This window comes from Gymnoscopelus microlampas, assembly GCF_963454915.1.
Source record: "Gymnoscopelus microlampas genome assembly, chromosome: 7".
NCBI classification, from domain to species: Eukaryota; Metazoa; Chordata; class Actinopteri; order Myctophiformes; family Myctophidae; genus Gymnoscopelus; species Gymnoscopelus microlampas.
This window is the reverse complement of record NC_139944.1, coordinates 20,881,751-20,903,225: the sequence shown is the minus strand read 5'-3', so window position 1 is coordinate 20,903,225 and position 21,475 is coordinate 20,881,751. Positions and strand designations below refer to the sequence as shown.

At 41.9% G+C, this 21,475-nt stretch overlaps 3 protein-coding genes across 3 annotated transcripts in view; all 3 read left to right on the top strand.

The window, feature by feature from the left end:
- Nucleotides 1-1,345, top strand: part of LOC311048499 (guanine nucleotide-binding protein G(s) subunit alpha-like) — a gene marked incomplete at its 3' end in the record, with an annotated part of 61,431 nt that extends 60,086 nt beyond the window's left edge. The window contains exon 14 of the mRNA XM_084061758.1: nt 1,319-1,345. Coding sequence (XP_083917884.1) covers nt 1,319-1,345 — 27 coding nt within the window. The remainder of the gene's footprint in view (nt 1-1,318) is intronic.
- A 2,758-nt stretch (nt 1,346-4,103) lies between these two features.
- LOC311048498 (taste receptor type 1 member 3-like) lies at nt 4,104-10,874 on the top strand. The gene is made up of 9 exons (XM_084061757.1): nt 4,104-4,217; nt 4,346-4,572; nt 4,781-5,081; nt 5,236-5,592; nt 7,683-8,099; nt 8,196-8,393; nt 9,061-9,181; nt 9,325-9,695; nt 9,781-10,874. The coding sequence occupies exons 1-9, from the start codon at nt 4,212-4,214 to the stop codon at nt 10,342-10,344; spliced, it is 2,562 nt and encodes an 853-aa protein (XP_083917883.1). The 5' UTR covers nt 4,104-4,211; the 3' UTR covers nt 10,345-10,874.
- Nucleotides 10,875-12,993: 2,119 nt separating this feature from the next.
- On the top strand, nt 12,994-20,484 carry LOC311048497 (taste receptor type 1 member 3-like; the record flags this gene model as incomplete). Its single annotated transcript, XM_084061756.1, has 10 exons — nt 12,994-13,193; nt 13,587-13,887; nt 14,082-14,360; nt 16,057-16,147; nt 17,100-17,203; nt 17,815-18,237; nt 18,468-18,689; nt 18,886-19,006; nt 19,402-19,772; nt 19,855-20,484. The coding sequence occupies 10 exons, from the start codon at nt 12,994-12,996 to the stop codon at nt 20,482-20,484; spliced, it is 2,742 nt and encodes a 913-aa protein (XP_083917882.1).
- Nucleotides 20,485-21,475: the final 991 nt, after the last annotated feature.

Below are 21,475 nucleotides of genomic sequence, written 5' to 3'. Positions count from 1 at the left end.
TTTCAAAATTAACTTGACTAAAAGTACAAAAGTATTGGCATCAAAATGTAGGCCTAGTTAAAAGCACAAAAAGTTAATTTACTCATTATGCACAAATTTCCCATTTCAAGTTTTCAAAATGCATAAAAATCTTTTGAAAATAGCAGATCTATAAGCTCACAACAGGTCGTGAAGCGTCGTGTTGTGAGCTTGTATATCGACTATTTTCTAATAGCCGAAGTATATATAGGGCTGAAGTGGGTCAAGTATGTTTTGTAATAATAATCAAAATCGGCAAAGCAACTAGTAACTAAGTCTTCAAATAATTTTAGTGGAGTAAAAAGTACAATATTTGCCTCTTAGATGTAGTGGAGTAGAAGTAAAAGTATTGAAAATTGGAAATACTCCAGTAAAGTAAAAATAACTCAAAATTGTACTGAAGTACAGTACTACTTTCCACCACTTCCATACTGCATCCAGCATCAGGCCATGGGCATCAGACCAGGGGCTGCAAACTAATGCAGCCTCTGCTAATAATCAATGAAATCAATGAAATCTCCATATACTTCGGCGTACAAAAGTGTCGCACAAAAATATCAAAAATAGCCAATCTACAAGCTCACGACGTGTCGCATGTAAGCTTGTAGATCTGCTATTTTTGAAAAATGTTTATGTAAAATATTTTTCTATTTCAAATAAAATTGATGTTTTTATTCTATTTTATTTAAATAATCGATTAAACTGATTAGTTCTATTAACTGTTGCACCTCTATCAAGACAGATGGTCTCACGTGCAGCAACACAGTTTACTAGCTGGACTGACTGACTGACTGACTGGCTGGCTGTCCTCTGCACAGAGAAGCTGGCTAATAATTTGTCAGCCCCCGTAGGGTATGAAGCCAGCATGTCAACAACGGGCCCAGTGTTCCTCAGGCCAATGATGGAGATTAGAGAGCAAGGCTGTTCCGGCCACTCGGCGGGGGGGGGGGGGGGGGGGGGGGGGGGGCGTTCAGTGGCTGGCAGAGTAGGAGGGTAATAAATGGATGAATGGAGGGTTGATATACCTGGGCCTCAGGGGACCACATGTATCAGAGAGTGTGTTTTGCAACAGTGGCAGCCACCAGGGAGTCAGGGACTAGCGAGAGACGGAAGGGGCTCTAGTCGTGTATTATGCGTTTGCCAGCTTTGGTAACTTGACACTGGTAACGCACAAAAGTACTCTAATTTGTTAGGGTATCTGTTACTTCACAACAGGATGTGCGGGCCGGCTGTCTTTTGATGCAAAAGAAGTGAAGAATGTCTCTGTTATTGAATTGTGAGTGGTGTTGTTGTGCAACAGTGTTCTTCCATCCCGTGCAGGTCATAAAGTTAACCTGTGGAAATATACTGCTGAGCATGAAGTCAAAATGTTTCATGGTTTGAGGAACAAAACATATTTGTTCAGATTCAGAACAAGCCCTTACACCATACATGTTCTCCTTTCTATCTGTGAACTCACCTCTGTTATCAGCTGTCCAAACAACACCGTGTGCCTACTGCCCACGCACTGGTTGGCAGCCTCCACCTTTGTTCCATAATTTACTTCATAACAGCCCCTTATTGCATATTTTTTTCTCCCTGCAGGTCTCCAACCCCCCAAGAGAAACATCCTCTATCTGCACGCTGGGAGGCATTGACATAAATTATATCAACCATACACACACAGACAGCATACTTTGTGAGCTCTGTAGTGGAGGAATAATATATAACACACACACAACTGACACCTAGTGGTCAAGCTATGTAAAAGGACATCCTGCATGGAGGTCTGTGACCTCTGAAAGGCTTGAACCCAGAGACAAAGAGCATTTTACAGCTTATGTTGGTGCAGAGTATCCCCGTTCCAGAAAATGGATCATCAACGAATCAAAAAGGACAAGTCATGCTTGGAAAATAACCAACGGTTGTTTTTTTCAACCTCCAAAACATAAACAAGATCTTAATCTACAACTTCTGTCTGCAGTACACAGGTGTACAGTGCTGTGTGCACTGTGGCATGCCATACCTGTATCATCTTTTGGTTGATGTTTATTATTATGTTCATTGATGCACTGTTTATTACTAAGCTACTGCCTTGAATGCCAACGTGCAGTTAAGTGAATGAACATGATGTGCTGTATTAAAAGGAAATATCAGGTTGAATCACCGGTGTTGGATTTCACCTGCATGTGCACGTCAAGATCCACAAGCAGATAAGCAATAGAACACCTGTGTTATATCTCCAAGCACACACTACGCATTTCCTGTACCTATGATATCGCAATAAAGCACACTTGAGAGTAAACAGTAGTGTTAAGAAGATTCCCCAAACTCTAAGTTTAGTATTATTGTTTATGTTTTTTCCTCTAAAATGGACCCTTTGTTTCCACTTCAATGTGTGCTGAGTGCACAGCAGTTAATTGGCCAACTAGTTGCACCTGCTGTTGATTTGATGATTTCCAATCCCCTGCACCTTTAAAACCAAGTGTTTGGCCAGTGTGTCAGGTCTGGTACAGAGAGCAGCAGCAGAGGCTTCAGTGTGTGCGTCCATTCTAAGTGAGTTTGTTTTTGAGTTTGGATATGTTTTTTTGATGTGCAGTATAATGAAATTATGTTTATGTTACTTCGAATACATGTGGGTAACTTTTCTCCTTGTTCTGTATTTTGTTTTGATATACAGAAAACCACACACAATTAAACTGCAAATGCTGTAACCCCCTGCACAGTAGGAAAAATAAAAACCACAAAAGAAAGAAGCACGTTGTCATTTACGCACCACGGTGATCACACCTACCAACCAACAAATTCTACTATTGAAATTTTTTTACAAGTAGTGTATAAACGTTGCAGCAAGAGATGAAGTTGAAGAGAGCTACAGCATAGAGCACTGGCTTTGTGAAATAGCCAACACTCATATAAGCATGGATTGTTTCATGCAAATCTACTGGTGACAAATGAGACGTTCTATCCTGATGTTAATGGTTAAACAAAACAGCATGCAAAAGTTCATGCAAATTCTACAACAAAGAGAGACACATTGTGCCATGTTTTTTTTTTTACTGTAATAGTAGGTAATAGGTATATAATATAGGTCGAGTTGAAATGTTGAAAAATGGAAAAACATTGAATGTCTGAAAATCACAGACCTAGACAGGCCATTATGATATTCTTTCTGGTGAAAAAAAACTTTTTTTTAACTGGTTTGTATTTGTAAACTAAACACCCAGTCAATGGTATCCCATCTAGGTCACTTTAGGGGTGATGAGTCGGTGACATACAATGGGGAACATCATTGTAAGGAAGTCAACAGGTGTGAATGTTCAAATTACCTGAAGAAGCTCCACAGCCGATCAAAATGTTGTCAACTTTGTGCCAATAAAGAAGTCTTTGAGTGTGGGCTCTACCATTTTGAAGTAATTAGGCGGTGAACATATTTTTCTAGTCATCACTAAATCAGACAAGTTTTCTTTTTGGAAATTATACGATGCCCCCAAAAATCCCAAGAAATAGGACTACAGAATAAGGACTCCTTTTCACAGTAGCCATAATGAGACATAGTCAACACCACAAGCAAATGTGAGGAAAATATCACCACCTCCTGCTCTCAGTCCTGACTCATGATGAATAGTAGAAATAGCGTGTTTTGTTCCAAACTTTTCATATATTGACACAATCTACTTGGTTTTCAATTATGTACTCTAAGTGTGGTGTTGAAACCTGTTTCTGCATACATTGAGTGAATGAATTCTGGTCCCTTGCTCACAGACCAGAGACCTATATCATACTTATATCATGGCCAGGTAGCTACACAACCCATGGTTCTACATACAACATCGCTTTAAATACCTCAATTAACTTTGTTTATTCAAAAATATTCAAAATCATGGCAATGTCATTGATTGATACTCCAGGCATAAAATATGTTTAATAACCTAGATCGAAGGTAAAGATGTAGTGACCATACAAGTAAGTACAGTATGTGATTTGTACTGATCTTTCCTCTCTGACATCATCAGCCATATACTTTCAATAAGTCATTATATTAGTCAAATGAACATCACAGGTGCCAATGTTCCCATGTTAGCTAGTACAGTGCTTTGGGTGTGGAGGCAGTACTGTGTGCTATCATTTGTATTCATGACCATCAATAACTGGAAAGAAAGAGCAGACAGCAGGCAATCACAACTATTCATCACGTCACTTTGGGGCTTTAAATGAAGGTGAGTTTCAAAGTGAGCTGTTTGGTATCACCACTGATAATTTCAACTGCTAGCACCCAATTTGTTGAGTCTCGACTGCTATGACATTTGCTTTCTGCCTCTGGTTTTAATTCTCCCTCGATCCTCAGTGTACCACTGATATGAAGAATGGATACTATACGCACTTTAAACTGTTGGTTCTGTGCTACACGTTTGGACTCGCTGGCTGTCCCAGTTCACCCGCATGGTTCCAGAACATCTCTACCAATCTCTTCAATATGTCTGGGGACATTTTGCTTGGAGGACTCTTCCCAATCAACACGGTCACCAGCGATCTGAATCAGAGGACGGAGCCTCACAACATCAGCTGTAACAGGTATGACATTAAGTTATTTTGATTAATTCATTCACAGTATTTTTCATGATATGGTTAAAAACACGCAGAGTAACCCGCCTTGCTAGGGTTGACTAAATAGGATTGTTTATTCCACGTTTTGAGGATCATGGATTCATTGTGGCTTCTCAAAACAAAAACATACAACTTGGTTTATCTGGTTTTCACTTCCTGTACTTAATTGGTGCAGAATAAATGAGCAAGGGCTGGCTCTGGCTCTGGTGATGAAATACACAATGGATGAGATCAATGCCGACCCAACGCTGCTCCCGGGCCTCAAACTGGGCTTTGAAATCTTCAACACGTGCAGACATCCTGCTGTACTTATACAATCGACCCTCTTCCTGCTCACGGAAGACTCTACAGAGGAACTGACTGTTAAGTGCAACTACACTGATTATCAGACTCGAGTGACGGCTATCATTGGTCCCAGCAGTTCAGATATGGTCTCAGCCATAGGACAACTCCTAGGATTCTTTCTTATGCCGATGGTTGGTTAATTCACTTTTTGAACAGCTACAGTAAGAAATAGCAGTGTCCTCAATAAAACAGATTGCAAACTAATGACAGCCAAGGATTATAAGCAGCAGACATGTATAGGAATTACACCATGATTCAAATCCAACAGCTTTCCTCTGTCCTCAGATCAGTTACCGTGCCACCAATGACAAATTCAGCGACCAGGTTCTCTATCCCTCCTTCTTACGCACCGTGCCCACTGACAAGTGGCAAGCAGAGGCCATTGTTCACCTTATGGTGGCGTTTAAGTGGAAATGGGTGGCGGTAGTTGCCAGTGATGATGAGTATGGGCGCGGCGGCCAGCACGACATCTGTGCCATGGCAAATAACAGGTCCATCTGTGTGGCCTACGAGGGTTTGATCCCCATGTACGCTGGCACTCAGCACATGATCAGTGAAATCCTGGACACTATCACAAGGACCGAAGTCAAAGTTGTGGTGGTCTTTGCCCACCCAGCCCAAGCTAAGGCCTTGTTCACAGAGGTAGGCATGAAAAACTAATGACAATCAAACAAAAACACCTTCCTGTATCATCATATAACAAATAGCATTGTTAGCTTGTGGATCTGCTATTTTCACTTTAATTATTCCTCAAACCTTCTTAAAACAAGAATGACAAGTCATAATAAAGCCGCATGCGGCAGGCTTTTTTGGCCCCAATCTTGTCAACAACACAACATTTAACTATAAAGAAATGAAGATGACAAAAGACAGCTAATGGTTGTCAGGTGATGGACAATTAACACGTTGCAGAATGAATGAAAGATGCAATCAGAGTGATGCACAGCGAGCCACACAGTATAGGCAAAATAATAATAGTATTCAAATAGTAGCTTTAAGGCTACTAATCATTTATAGAGTTCTCAACGGGCCTGAAAATGAAGGCTCGGCCCTAACTGGGCCCGACTGGGCCGGCCCGGGGCTCGGCCCGAACCCGACTATTGCCATCATGTTAGGCCCAAAACCCGAAAAAAAAGAAAAGAAGATTTTCGATTTTTTGTTTTATTAAATATTTTTAATATTATTATTCTGTTCTGAATATATATTTATCTATTATGAAGATGGCGCTGACGGCAGCGGACATTAACTTACACTGTGCTTACACTGTGCTGATTTAAATGAAGTTAAATCCTTATCTTGCTCACGCACCTCTGTGCAATGAGATGCATCGTCTGCATTTCTCTGCCTCTCTCGACCGAGTCTTTGTCTCCCCCCTCCCGACTGTTTGAGACCGACTCGAGACTGTTGTTAACCTATTAGCTTAAGTTTACACGCGTTGGGTGAACACTTTTATAATACTGAACTAAACGCGGGTGGATTACATTGTATTGTGAAAATCAGAAAGCACCGTTTCTGCCACTTGTGTAACTTAACAAAACACGACGGCATAGAGCACGCCGGTCAGTTATCGTAACTCACAAAAACACATTGAACAGCCTGTTATACCTTCAAATTAAAACCATCTGAAAACGTCAACAACGACACATGTGTAGTGTACTGCGTGTATGCACGTTCTCGCGCGTGGCTTGCTATATATGGAAAACTCGCTCCTGCGTTCTTCAATTGATTTCTGAACGAACCTGACCACTGAATGTACACTATTGTTGAAGGCTGGTGTACTGTAGAGCGAAATTGCCGTGGGTTTTTGTATTAAAAGGGCCCTTGATATGGATGCATCATGCGGTAGGCAGTAGCCCTGAAACATGAATGTGAACCATGGCTACATATGCGGCAATGGATTACAAGAACGCTCGTCCCCAAACACACTCGCCCGGGTCTAATCCGGCGGCCTCTGTCCGCGAAATGAATGGGGGTGAGTGTGTTTTGGGGCGAGTGTTCCGTTTACCTCGCCCAGAATCGCTTTTTTTTTACTCTCTCTCACATGGTTAATACATTTGATTTTGGGATGTACAATACATGAAAATTACGGGATTAATAACGCAACTTGCGTCGAGAACTAATGGAGAGTGGACATTACCGCGTTTGGCTAAAAACAGTTAGTAACATCATACAAGCATACAAGCTAACTATTAGCCAAATTCGGCTAGCGCTCAGACGAATCCACTGAGAGAGGCGTGTCTAGTCCATAGCTTGGGAGGACGAGGGCGCCCGTTCAGAGTATGGGAAAGTATCCCATTGGCTTAAACGACAGCCAATCACGCAAAAAAAGTGTCGCAAACATGAATACATGTCGGAAATCTGTCGGGTCAGAGTCAGACTGAATATAGAGCCGCTATGCTTTTCAGCATGCGGCTAAAAATTACACATTTTGAAAAATGTTGCCTATGAAATGGCCAAAATAGAGATGACAGGGTGAAAGTAGTTAAAGATCATCTAAATGTAAGCAAACTGTAAAATGCATTAGCACACAAGCTACTAATCTGTATATTTTATGTCCATTGTTCCAACCACTGCAGATGTGCTGCTACTAGTTTTTATACTGTATTAACATACTCTACCAAACAGCTTGTCATTAAAATAAGTCCCGGATTGTAGCTCAGAGTTGAGAGTAGTAGTCAGAGAGTAGATTGGAGTTGTGGGGATAATAGTAATCTGATTTTGTGTGCGATCAGGTTATCAGGAGGAATTTGACTGCCGTGTGGATTGCCGGTGATGATTGGGCCCTCCACCCTTACGTGACGACCCTCCCCAACATTCACAAAGTAGGTACCATTATTGGATTTACAGAGAAGTCCCAGACCCTGGACCTTCTTGCCAGCTACACCCAGGAGCTGTTCACCCGCATAAAAGAAGAAAAACGTCCCCCTCCAGCCCCAGAGTCAGCAGCAGCCTTCCCCAGAGATCCCTGCCCACAGTGTTGGAGCTTGTCACCTGACAACATTAGCATGGTGACAGAGCCACTGATACAACACCAAGCATTTGGTGTGTATGCTGCCATCTACAGTGTGGCACAGGCGTTGCACATAATGCTGAAATGCAACGACACCAACTGTGTGTGGAGCCCTGAGAGCAAAATCTACCCATGGCAGGTATGCTCTTGAATTACTTAACATAACTGAACCCAGAAATTGTACAACAGACATATCATTATGTATTAAGTCTGGAACAAATCTCTGGCTTGGCAGCTTTTGGAGGTGATAAAGAACGTCTCCGTAGAGCTGAATGGGACAAGTTTCACATTTGACAAGGGCGGCAACCCAAACATAGGATACAACATTGTACACTGGATGTGGGGGAGCACAAGTGTACATTTCCAAAAGGTCGGAACCTATTATCGGACCTTTTCCATCAACGGAACTCTCATAAAATGGTACACAGATAAGGTAAATGTTGTGATTCAGAAGTACATTTCAAATGGATAAAGGATTTTATTTAAAGGAGAATTTTGGACTAAAGTTTTATTACCTTTTCTATGATGTTATGATATCTTAGGATGAATGGTACAGTAGAAAAAATTCATAACTCCACCCCTTGTCAGCCACAGCTTAAAAGCCCTCTAAGCTGCCTCATTCACTAGAATGGGGAATCTCACTTACAGTTGAAGCGGATAGGCCTTAGGTTAGATCACATATTTTAATAGCTTTTTTTTTTTTTTTTTTTTGTGAGATCTGATGTTCATAGTGACAGAACACTATGCAACCAAAAGAAAAACAGAAGTCTCGCTAGACGAGATTGAAATCTCGTCTAGCAAGACTTCTGTTTTTTTTTTTTTTTTTTGGACAGTGTTCTGTCACTATGAACGTCAGATCTCTCTCTAAAAAAAAGAAAGAAAAAACTATTAAAATATGTGATCTAACCTAAGGCCTATTCGCGCACCTTTTTAAGCTGTGGCGGAACAGGGGTGGAGTTATGATATTTTTCTACTGTACCATTCATCCTAAGATATCATAACATCATAGAAAAGGTAATAAAACTTTAGTCCAAAATTCTCCTTTAAGCTATGCAAATTCTATAAGACCACAATGAATGTGATTTACTTTACCACTGCAGGTCCCTGTGTCTACGTGTTCAGCTGAATGTAAGAACGGTCAAGTACGCCGTGTTAAAGGCTCCGCTTCTTGCTGTTTTGACTGTATTGACTGTTTAGCGGGAACATACCGAGCAAAACGTGGTAAGACATTATCTTTGTGATATCACTCTTAAATGAACATTTCTTCCTTTCTTTGTAAAATGATGAAGTCAAAGCAAGCCATAATGTGTTTAAAATATACCGTTTCCATAGCCTCATGTTGTCTTAATCCTCTGTGCTGACAGAAGACAACCAGTGCACCAAGTGCCCTGAGGGCCAGTGGTCCAACTTCCGCAGTAATAATTGCACAAAGCCTACCTTTGACGTCTTATCCTTGGACCACCCTGAGTCTGTGGCATTGATGGTGGCTGGGGCTGTGTTGCTGGTGTGTCAGGGGTCAGTGGGCGTCCTGTTCCTGAAGAACAGAGGGACCCCACTGGTGAGTGCCTCTGGAGGAGTCCTGAGTGGAGTCCCTCTGCTCAGCCTGATGGGAGGTTGTCTCAGCCTGCTGCTTTTCCTGTGCCAACCAGGGGACCGGGTGTGTCGTCTACAACTGCCTCTCACCTCCATCTTGCACACAGCGGCCCTCTCTGTCATCTTGGCTGTCTCACTACAGGTCAGGACCATGTCACGACAGAGTATACAGCAAATGTGAAACACATTCAAATATATGGCTGACTGCTGTTAATCTTTTTCAACAGATATTGTATGTTACAGAGTTCCCCCAGAAAGCAGCCTCTCACCTGGATACAATAAGGGGTCTTGGAGGCTGGCTGCTTGTGCTGGTGTGCTGTGGTGTGCAGGCAGGGATCTGTGCTTGGTACACACAGACTGGACCCTCACTCTCCGAGGACCTGGCCAAAATGAAAATAAACTTTCTAAAAGCGTTTCTGTCTTGCCCGGAAGAGCCTTGGTTAGGCTTTTACCTATTTCACGGATTTAATGGTTCATTGGCTCTCATATCATTCATGTGCACCTTCATGGCAGTGCAACCGGTCCGACAGTACAACCTAGCCAGGGACATCACCTTCTCCACCCTCATCTACTGTGTCATATGGCTCACTTTCATCCCCCTCGCCTCTCTCAGATCTCAACATAAGTTAAAGCATATTATCTACGTGTCTTTCAGTCTGGTGAGCAACCTGGGGTTAGTGGCAGCCTACTACCTCCCAAAATGCTACCTGCTGTTGAAGAAAGCTGATCAGAATACTTTGGAGCACTTCCGCACCTTCCTAGAGGGGGCGCCAACAACACCTCAGGAGTAGTCTGAGCCACAGTCGAGACTAGAGGTAGATAAACAGCCAGGGTCAAGCAAAGAGACTCAACACTAGTGACTATGCGCTTTCATGTATATCATGTTACATGGGCTCGCTAAGGTAAACTACACAAATTAATTTAGTAACAGTAGTTAGTCTCAGCTCACTGTATTCCTAAAGATTTAACTGTTCATTCAAATCTTTTCATGGTAGGTCTAACAACTTGATCTTAGAAATGATTTTTCCCGATTGCAAAAATATATTTCCTTTTTATAAACATTTAACTTTTTTCTTTACTTTTTGTTCTTACAATTCTTAAAAGTAAATTAGTAGCATTAGTAGTAGTAATATTTGCTTTAGTTGTTTGGTTCTGGTTTAGTTAGTGTTAACATTCTGTTGGGAAGTGTGGCTTTTCCAAAGACTAAACCAAACTAACTCACTGGTGGCTGTTATAAATAATTCCAACAATAGGGCTTGGCCACAGTGTCAGTGCAAGAGAGTGAACACAGCAGGGCTGTTTGCCTGCCATTTACAGACAATCCGCCCAGTTGATTACAGGTGTTAAACCAAATTTATACTTTGTGGTAGACTATGTGTAATCTGAAATTATCAGATCTACAAGCTCACAACACCTCATGGATGTGACACGTTATGGGCTTGTAGACCTGCTATTTTCAATGTACAACACCATTGTATGGCGGAGCATTAGGCATTACAGTAAGTGTTACATTGGCGCGCCACATTGTGTTTCTCCTCAGCAACACCAACCCACACCCTACTGGCACAATATTACTTTGTGAAATAGTTATTATAAAAAAATATATATATACACGTATATATTTGACTAATCTCTCAAGAACAGATTCTGCCCAATATCACGAACAGCAGAGGTCGCAGTTTTTCATTTTCTGTGGGGTCTGGCTACGCAAGACTAATATTTGACAGACTGTGTGCACTTATTTAATACGTTTGACAATTCCTGAAAACTTTCCTAAAAATAAATTGATTATATTGAATCTACCAACTGCATGATTTATAAGAAAGTAAATAAAGGAATGCTGAAGGTAGATAAACCGTTTCGTACAGTTTCGCAATCTTATCTGTTTTTGATCATTTGCACTAACATTTACAACAATTTACACCACCCTCCTGTAATCTTTTTTTTTTTCTTTTTTCTTTTTTACTCACCAAAGGAAGAAAAAAAAAATAGCAGTAGATTAGGTACAACAAAGCATAAATATACCATTAGAATTATTTTATACTTCTGTACAGTTACCTGTTGTTTCCCCAACCCCCTTGTTTGATATCATTGTGACTATTCTGGGTATTCTAATGTGTGGAGTACATGTGTATTTGCATGTGCAATTGTAGACAAAACTATAATTGCTGAAGTATTAAGTTGTTGTTTCTTCAAAGGGCCAACAACAGGAAATATGCATACCGGTATATTTACTTAGGCAAAAACCTTAGGAGGATTTGCTTGCATGAGTGGATATGTCATGCATAGCATACATGCAAAATCCAGAAGAAACAAATTGAGCTGAATGCAAACATGCAGAAAGAAAGTTTTCATCACATAGACTTCCTAGATAGTCATCAGGTTCACGAACCCGATGAAATTGAAAATCTTGCAAAAAGTGAAACAGAATGTATTTTTGAAACATTTAAACAACACAAATCTGGTACAGGAGTCACAAAATATTTTTAGATGCAGAGGCAGAGGCGTGGACAAATACATACTTTGGGGGTCGTTGACATGAACATTTTTGAGAATCACTGGGTTAAACAACATTAGAAAGCAAGCCCAAATAAGCAACTAAACTTTAGATACAAGCCAAGAAAACACAACCCGCAACTACCAATATTTACAAGTGACTTTACAGAAAAACAAGCCCAAAGTCGCTTCTAATAAGCAAACATGGCAACACTGTCCCCTACTCACCTAAGAAGTGACAAATTTGAGGTTTGCTGTGATAATAAGCCAGTGCAAATCAGGTGACTGAGTGATTTGCTCATCTCCACTGACCAATAGTAAACCAAAGTGACTTAAAGAGAAAACCACAACCAAATGTCAGGTAAATTCTCCGGAAAGACTGACACCACCTGTAAAATAAAAGCTACATACAAAAATCATCCTCACTCCTTATTCCTACCAAGAAAACATAACATACAAATGTGGGACGTGTGATTTCAATGTATAGTTGCAAAGATTTAATTGTACAGATTTAAATGATTAAAAAAAACTAATGGAGTTGGATGTCTATTTCCTGTTCATTTACCAAATGTAAATACGAACCAATAGCAGTTGTTCCATGTTCACACGAGATCTGTGGTAAAGGCATTTTGTATCGCACATTCTTTGTATGCATCCCTGTGTAAATAAGCCTGTGTCCACACACAATTCATCACAAACACTCAGACAGAAGGCACAGGTTACAGGAGGCCAGCAAGGGGAGCGGCCCACTACATCACTTGACTTTGGAGCTTACAGGTGAGCGACAGTGATCCATCATCTACACTCAGGTATGACTACAATCATCCCTTCATCGCCAGTGTCCTCTTGCTATACAGTATACTGATTGGTCCTGCTTTTCAAGTGCTCTTTTAAATAAGTATCCATCTGATCCCTGTCCTTGCTTCTTGCGTCTCATCTTCAGCATGGCAACGTCAGCTTTCAAACTGTTGCTTCTGTGCTCCGCGTTTGGACCCACTAGCTGTTCACCTGAATGGTTTCAGAACATCTCTACCAATCTCTTCAGTTTGCCGGGGGATATTATGCTTGGAGGTCTCTTCCATACACGCCAGGTCACCACCAGCGTCGGTCCAAGAGTGGAGCCTAAAGATATCCCTTGTGACAGGTAATGCCATAGTAATAACAGATAATAAAAGATTATATTTTTCTTCATATTACATAGTTTCTATCAAGAAACTATGTAATATGCATCCGACTATCGATTATCTTCTTAGCAATTATTCTATTAATTATGTTTCCGATTCTGATAAACACTAGATTTATCAACAAATCAACGCTTTGAATAGTTTTTTATGATCAATTAAATCGATTGGTCTGATTAACCACTTAAACCCTATTTTATACTTTGGCATACAATGGTGTGGCATGAAAACAGTATTTTTATACAGTACTTTTGAACATCAACATAATTTAATATAATCGATAAAAATCGATACAGGTACATTGTCATGTAACAGTATGTGCTCCTAATTTCTCTGCTCTGTCTGTGGCCCAACAGTTTGAATGGTTATGGATTGGGTCGGGCTCTTGTGATGAAATATGCAGTGGATGAGATAAACGCCGACCAGATGCTTCTCCCGGGCATCAAGCTTGGTTATGAAATCTTAGACACATGCAAACAAACTGCTAACATTTTGAAGCCCACCCTCTTCTTCCTCACCGAGAAATCCACCGAGGAGTTGGCTGTCACTTGCAATTATACCGATTACGAGACCAGGGTGGTAGCTGTAATCGGCCCTTCCAGCTCAGATCTTGTTGCGGTTATTGGAAAACTTCTAGGATTCTTTCGGATGCCAATGGTATGTTCATAAATACATCCCCCCAGGAGTCTATATTTTACCCCATTCTTTTTCCCCTCTACACCAAATCTCTCTCGAAAATCTGCTATTTTCGCCGAATGTACCTCTACTTTGCCAAATGTTCACTTACTGTATTGTGACGTCCCAGAAAAGGGACACAAGGATTCATGTGACTAACATTGTTCTGTCTTTAGATTAGCTATGGTGCCTCCAGTGAAGAATTCAGCAACAAGAAGCTCTATCCCTCCTTCCTGCGGACGGTGCCCAGTGACAAAGGCTTAGCTATCGCCATGGTACACCTGCTAAAGGAATTTAAATGGAACTGGGTGGCAGTGGTGGGGAGTGAGGGTACATATGGACGCCAGGGCCAGCAGGAGTTCTCCCGCGTAGCAGGAAATATGTCCATCTGTGTGGCTTACGAGGGAATAATACCAGTGTACGATGATCCTGTGACAGGGGTTATAGTGGGGGCTGTTAGTGACACGATACTTCACTTTGTGATACAAGCGCCAAATTTTCCACAAAGTTTCTTCTGGACCTACTTTTTCACAAAAGCCCGTTAGCCACCCAAAAAACAACAATATGGCTGCCATTTTCCAAAATGGCTGCCGGCGAAAGACATGCTATGTGGTTTTTTGACCTGGATTGTGATTGGATAATCCAAGTTTGATTATTTTGGCATCAGAATATAGTTTTGACTCCCCCCCACCCCATCCCCCCGTTAGCCACCCAAAAACCCCCAATATGGCTGCCATTTTCCAAAATGGCTGCCAGCTAAAGACATTTTATGTGTTTTTTTTTACCTGGATTGAAATTATTTTGGCATCAGAATATAGTTTTGACTCCCCCCCGCCCCTCCCCCCATTAGCCAAGCAAAAATATATATATGACTGCCATTTTTTTAAATGGCTGCCGGCGAAAGACATTTCATGTGGTTTTTGACCTGGATCGGGATTGGATAATCCAAATTTTTCTGAGGGTGTACTGTAAAAAGGTTGTGCAGAATGCGCACCACTGAGTTAAGGGACTAACGGGACACAGGTGGAGAAATAAAACTAATCACAAGGTAATGAGACAAGACAGGAAACGTTACGACAAAATAAAACAAACACAACAGTAAAGTAAAAACTAAGTAACCACTTAAAACAGGACAAACTAACACATTCCAAAACAGTATTGTACTGTTATTATACAGCACTGTACTTTGCTCTACTGTACTGTTCTGTTATTGTACAGCACAGTACTGTACTGTTTTGTTATTGTATAGCACAGTACTGTACTGTGCTCTACTGTATTGTTATTGAACAGCACTGTACTGTACTGTACTGTACTGTACTGTACTGTACTGTACTGTACTGTACTGTACTGTACTGTATTGAACAGCACTGTACTGTACTGTACTGTACTGAACAGCACTGTACTGTACTGTACTGTACTGTGCTGTACTGTACTGTACTGTACTGTATTGAACAGCACTGTACTGTACTGTACTGTACTGTACTGTACTGTACTGTACTGTACTGTACTGTACTGAACAGCACTGTACTGTACTGTACTGTACTGTACTGTACTGTACTGTACTGTACTGTACTGTACTGAACAGCACTGTACTGTACTGTACTGTACTGTACTGTACTGAACAGCACTGTACTGTACTGTACTGTACTGTACTGTACTGTACTGTACTGTACTGTACTGTACTGTACTGTACTGTACTGAACAGCACTGTACTGTACTGTACTGTACTGTACTGTACTGTACTGTACTGTACTGTACTGAACAGCACTGTACTGTACTGTACTGTACTGTACTGTACTGAACAGCACTGTACTGTACTGTACTGTACTGTACTGTACTGTACTGTATTGAACAGCACTGTACTGTACTGTACTGTACTGTACTGTACTGTACTGTATTGAACAGCACTGTACTGTACTGTACTGTACTGTACTGTACTGTACTGTACTGTACTGTATTGAACAGCACTGTACTGTACTGTACTGTACTGTACTGTACTGTACTGTACTGTACTGTACTGTACTGTACTGTACTGTACTGTACTGTATTGTTGTTGGTTACCAGTTCACGATTTAGTGAAGAATCTAGGCCCTGAAAAATCCATTGGCATCCTTTTCTTTCACACTTTCACTGGATGTGATGTTGTGTCAGCCTTTCGTGGGAAAAGGCAAAAAGACAGCATGGCAAACCCGGCAAGTGTGGCCTGAAGTGTCTCATGTCTTCCAGAAGCTCATACCCACCAGTAACAGTGCATGACAAGAACAGCACTGGTGATGGGGTTGATGATGCAAGATTTTACCTGTTTGCATGGAAGCAGAGGTCCTATGATGCCATTCCACCTACAAGGGCATCTTTGCACATCATGTGAAGCATGCCACTTATCAAGTTGCCCCTGTCTGAAGCCAGGTAACTGTATGGCAAATGTCATACAGAGAGCCCTGCCAGCTGGGGATGGCGAGCAGAAGATGACATTTGGCAAGTAGCGTGGATGACACTCTACAATTGCCCAGATTTGTGAACAACTGACAAAAGCCGGTGCAAGACTGAACGTCGTGGTAGATGCAAGTGCTACCGCTTTGGCGTTCAGTGCACACAGCTGAGTGCCTGCAAATGTGACGATTACAACAATTTGTGATCCAGACATTGGGGGGGGGGGACTCATATGTTGATACCAAAATAATCCAAATCCAATCACAATCCAGGTCAAAATACACATAAAATGTCTTTCCCCAGCAGCCATTTTGGAAAGTGGCAGCCATATTGTTGTTTTTTTTGCGTGGCTAACGGGGGGAGGGGGCGGGGGGGAGTCAAAACTATATTCTGATGCCAAAATAATCAAAATTGGATAATCTAATCACAATCCAGGTCAAAATACACATAAAATGCCTTTTGCCTGAAGCCATTTTGGAAAATAGCAGCCATATTGTTTTTTTTTTTCGTAGCTAACGGGGGGAGGGGGCGGGGGGAGTCAAAACTATATGTTAATACCAATATAATCAAAATCCAATCACAATCCATGTCAAAATACACATAAAATGTCTTTCGCCAGCAGCCATTTTGGAAAATGGCAGCCATATTGTTTTTTTTTGCGTGGCTAACGGGCTTTTCTGCAAAAGTAGGTCCTAGGCATTGTTCATGCCAAATTTGGCGCTTGTATCACAAAGTGAACTATTGTAACATAAAAATGGACTTAGTGGCCCGCACTATTAACGCCATCCTGGACAATATCCAAGCAACCAGCGTGGGAGTGGTAGTGCTCTTTAGCACCTCTAAAGCAACTAAGATCTTCTTCAAAGAGGTCAGTAAAACAGAGCACTGTGGTTAAGCAAATAATCATTTTGACAAATGTAAAACCCATTGAACAATTCAGTGATTTTAGCCATTGATTCGAGTTTTTCCTTAGAATAGGCCAGGGTAAGAGCCACATAAAGCTATGGGTGCATCCTGCAGCTGCCGCGGGTTTGAATCCAACCCGAGGCTCTTTAAGGCATGTCATAGTCTCTCTCTCACGCTTTTCCTGTCAATCACTATCACTGCAGATAATAAATAAGTAAGTAAGTAAATGAGTAAATAATTAAATACAAATTATATTAATAATAATATAATAATAATAATCTTTAACCACACAAACCCTAGTGTCCCTATTCTGGCCATGTCATAATAGGCAAACATTTGTCTGAAATAGGCAAACACTTGATACCAATAAGAGATCTACAAGTTCACGACACGTCGCAACACAACACCTTATGAGGTTGTAGATATTTTAGGCAGAGATTCGGTGAAGAGGGAAAAAATCAGGGGACCAAGACCCCTGTGTGTAAAATAAGTGGTTAAAAAATAAATAAATTAATGTATTTGTACTATTTAACACAAACTACACATTTGCATTTAATTTGTATCTTTAACTAGGTTATTAGGAGGAATTTGACTGGTGTGTGGATTGCCAGTACAGCTTGGTCAGTCCACGATCGTGTGTCCACCATCCCCAACATTCACAAAGTGGGCACAATCATTGGATTCACAGACAATACCCAACCTCCACACTTGCTAACCAACTACGCCCTGGAGCTCTTCACTAAAATAAGTGAGGAGAAGAAGAGGCCTGGCCCTGCTCCTGCGTCAGGAACGACTCCACAGTTCCGTGATCCCTGCCCACAGTGCTGGAGCCTGTCACCCGCAAACATCAGCCTGATAACACAGGCCTCAGTGCAGCGCACAGCTTTTAGCGTGTATGCTGCAGTCTACAGCGTGGCAACGGCATTGCACACTATGATGGGATGCAATACCACCGGCTGTATGTGGGGTGCTGACAGGGAGATCAGACCCTGGCAGGTGAATTTATAACTGAACTTACAGTACTTAACTACTTCCAACCTAGCATCCCTATTTTGGGCATGTTATCATAGGCAACATTTCTATAAAATAAAAGGTTTTCATTGTCAGAAATTGGCAAAAGATTTCTAAAATAGCTGATCTACAAGCTCAGAACACATAGCATTGTGGTAAACATTTGATATCATTTGTACGCCTTCATACTTATTTTGTAATAAAATCTTTTACAGTTGTTAGAAGCATTTAAGAAGGCTTCCTTGGACACGAATGGAACATTGGACATGAACGAAACACATTTAATGTTTGACAAAAACGGTAACCCAGACCTCGGATACAACATGGTGGAATGGGTCTGGAAAAACGGTACTTTGGATTTCATAAATGTGGGAAATTTCTACAAGAACCTGTCCGTAGACAGGACCCTCTTCAAATGGCACACTCCGAATTCAGAGGTAAAATATGTATTATATTTCAAACAATTCAATATAAAGCAAGATTTAAGATAAAATCCCACTGAAGTTTGCATAAAGCAAGATATAATATTACAGCAAACCCCATTGAATTGTAAACTACTTTAAGTTAATGGCGTGCTGTGGTTGAATATAAATGCTACATGCTGTACTAGTTCTGTTGTCCCAACTTCTGCAGGTCCCTCTGTCCACCTGTTCAGCAGATTGCAATCCCGGCCGGGTGCGCAGGGTGAAAGGCTTCCATTCTTGCTGTTTTGACTGCATTGACTGTATGGCAGGCACTTACCAAGCAAATAGTGGTAGGTGATTGCTTTTAGACTTTAGACTCACACTTTGCAAATGAATCAAAGTCTGAAGTTCTCTTAGCCTCGGGTAAGTCCTATATCAATGAACCAATGTCAAGGCTCGATTGCTTGAGTGCTTTTTGTCCCTTATTTTAATACTATGTACCTTGGACTTATCAAGTCACACACCTGCAATTTGTCTAAATCAGTCAAGTCTCAGGTCATTCTCATGTCCAACAGTCACAAAAATTGCAATTTGAGTTGACTAGAGCCCTCACTTCTGCTTTGGAGAATGCCATTTGTATGAATCTGACTTATTGTTCTTCACTGTAATTATTGCAAGCCGCATCTAATGTTTGGTGATGGCTGTTATTCTGAGCTAATTCTCTGTCCTACCTCCCAACTTATAGAAGACATCGACTGTACTGCATGCCCTCAGGGCCAGTGGTCCCACATCAGAAGTACTAACTGCACAAAGCCTACCTTTGACGTCTTATCCTGGGACCAGCTTGAGTCTGTGGCATTGATGGTGGCTGGGGCTGTGTTGCTGGTGTGTCAGGGGTCAGTGGGCGTCCTGTTCCTGAAGAACAGAGGGACTCCACTGGTGAGTGCCTCTGGAGGAGTTCTGAGTGGTGTGACTCTGCTCGGCCTGATGGGAGGTTGTCTCAGCCTGCTGCTTTTCCTGGGCCAACCAGGGGACCTGGTGTGTCGTCTGCAACTGCCTCTCTCCTCCATCTTTCACACAGCGGCCCTCTCTGTCATCTTGGCTGTCTCACTACAGGTCAGGACCATGTCATGTCAGGGTATAGCAAACATCAAATGCATTAGAAAAATATCTGACTGCTGTTCATCTTTTTCCACAGTTATTTTATGCGACAGAGTTCCCCCAGAAAGCAGCCTCTCACCTGGATACAATAAGGGGTCTTGGAAGCTGGCTGCTTGTGCTGGTGTGCTGTGTTGTGCAGGCAGGGTTCTGGGTTTGGTACGTACAGGCTGAAGACTCACTTTCCGAGCACCTGGCCAAAATGAATATTAACTTTTTAGAAGCATTTCTGTCTTGTCCACATGATCAAACAGCCCTTTTTCTAATGCAAGGCCTCAATGTCGGCATATCTCTCATATCATTCATGTGCACCTTCATGGCAGTGAAACCGGTCCACCAGTACAACCTAGCCAGGGACATCACCTTCTCCACCCTCATCTACTGTGTGATATGGGTGGGTTTTATCCCAATATACACTGGTTTGGCTCCTAGGTTGAGCTCCATTGCCCATGTATCTTTCAGTCTGGGAAGTAACGTGGGTTTCGTGGCCGCCTATTACTTCCCAAAATGCCACCTGCTGTTGAAGAAACCTGAGCTCAATTCTTCAGAGCACTTCCGTACCTTCCTTGAGGGTGCACCACCAACACCTCAGGAGGAGACAAGCACACCTCCACCACAACCATCTGCATCAGAACCCCAACCAGAAGCACAACCAGGGCAAAACCAATGACTGACTGACTGCTGGTGTTGGCGAGCAGTTTCTTTGCAAAATTACTCAAGAAACCAGAACTCACATTGTCATATTGTCTCAGGTGGATATATAACCACGTGGACAACAATGACAGATGTTATAAGGCAATGTTATGTTTATAATTTTGTTTCTGCAGCGGTGTCTGTCCATCCACTCATCCTAGCTATATGTTATTTTCTTGTGCATTTGTTTGGCTTTCACTGTTTCCCCCCAGGTGTTGTGATGGTCAGCAGGTTTCCTGTTGTCCACCAACCACCATGTGCTTTTGTTTACACCTTTGTCCTCCCTTCTTCATCTGTCCCCTCTTCTATGTCAGTGGTTCTCAAAGTGAGGTCTAGGGGTCCTTGAGGGGGGAGGGGGGGGGGGGGGGGGTACCAGGGAGGCCCCAGCAAAAATAGTTAACATAGCATGCTGCATCACAATCATTTTAAACACTTTATCCATTTATATGGTAGCTATTCAAAAATAGCAGATCTACAAGCTCACAGTACATCACTACTATTTAGTATTTACCACATACATCTTCTCTTCTGGGGGTCCCTGGCACAACGTATGTTCAGATGGGGGTCCGCAGGCTAATATGTGTAAGTTTGGGGGTCCTTGGCATGGAAAAGTTTGAGAACTGCAGGGCAGATTCACACCTTTTTCAGTGTTGTGAGTAGTGCGTCGTGTTCACTCCTATCTTGTTGACCTGTGTGTTATGCGTGCCATGGTGTCTGAGTCAGTGACCGTCAGTCTTTGCTACAATGAGAAATTATAGCTGGTTTTAAAGCATAGCAATTCATTTGGCCATTTGGTCTCGGTCAATATTTTTGTTAGGCTAGGCCATAGAGTTAAAAATAAGGGCCGTGGCGTCGCGGTCTAGGCACCCTGGTTGCAAATCCTTAATAGGATAGGGTTCGCGTCCCGTTCCCGACGGCCTTTGCTGCATGTCATCCCCCATCTCTCTCCCCATTCTTCCTGTCGACAT

What these genes read in the sequence shown, in the direction of transcription:
- LOC311048498 (XM_084061757.1), top strand. An exon ending in GATTCTTTCTTATGCCGATG is followed by an intron (nt 5,082 to 5,235) that starts GTTGGTTAATTC and finishes CTCTGTCCTCAG; the next exon opens with ATCAGTTACCGTGCCACCAA. An exon ending in TCTTGGCTGTCTCACTACAG is followed by an intron (nt 9,696 to 9,780) that starts GTCAGGACCATG and finishes CTTTTTCAACAG; the next exon opens with ATATTGTATGTTACAGAGTT.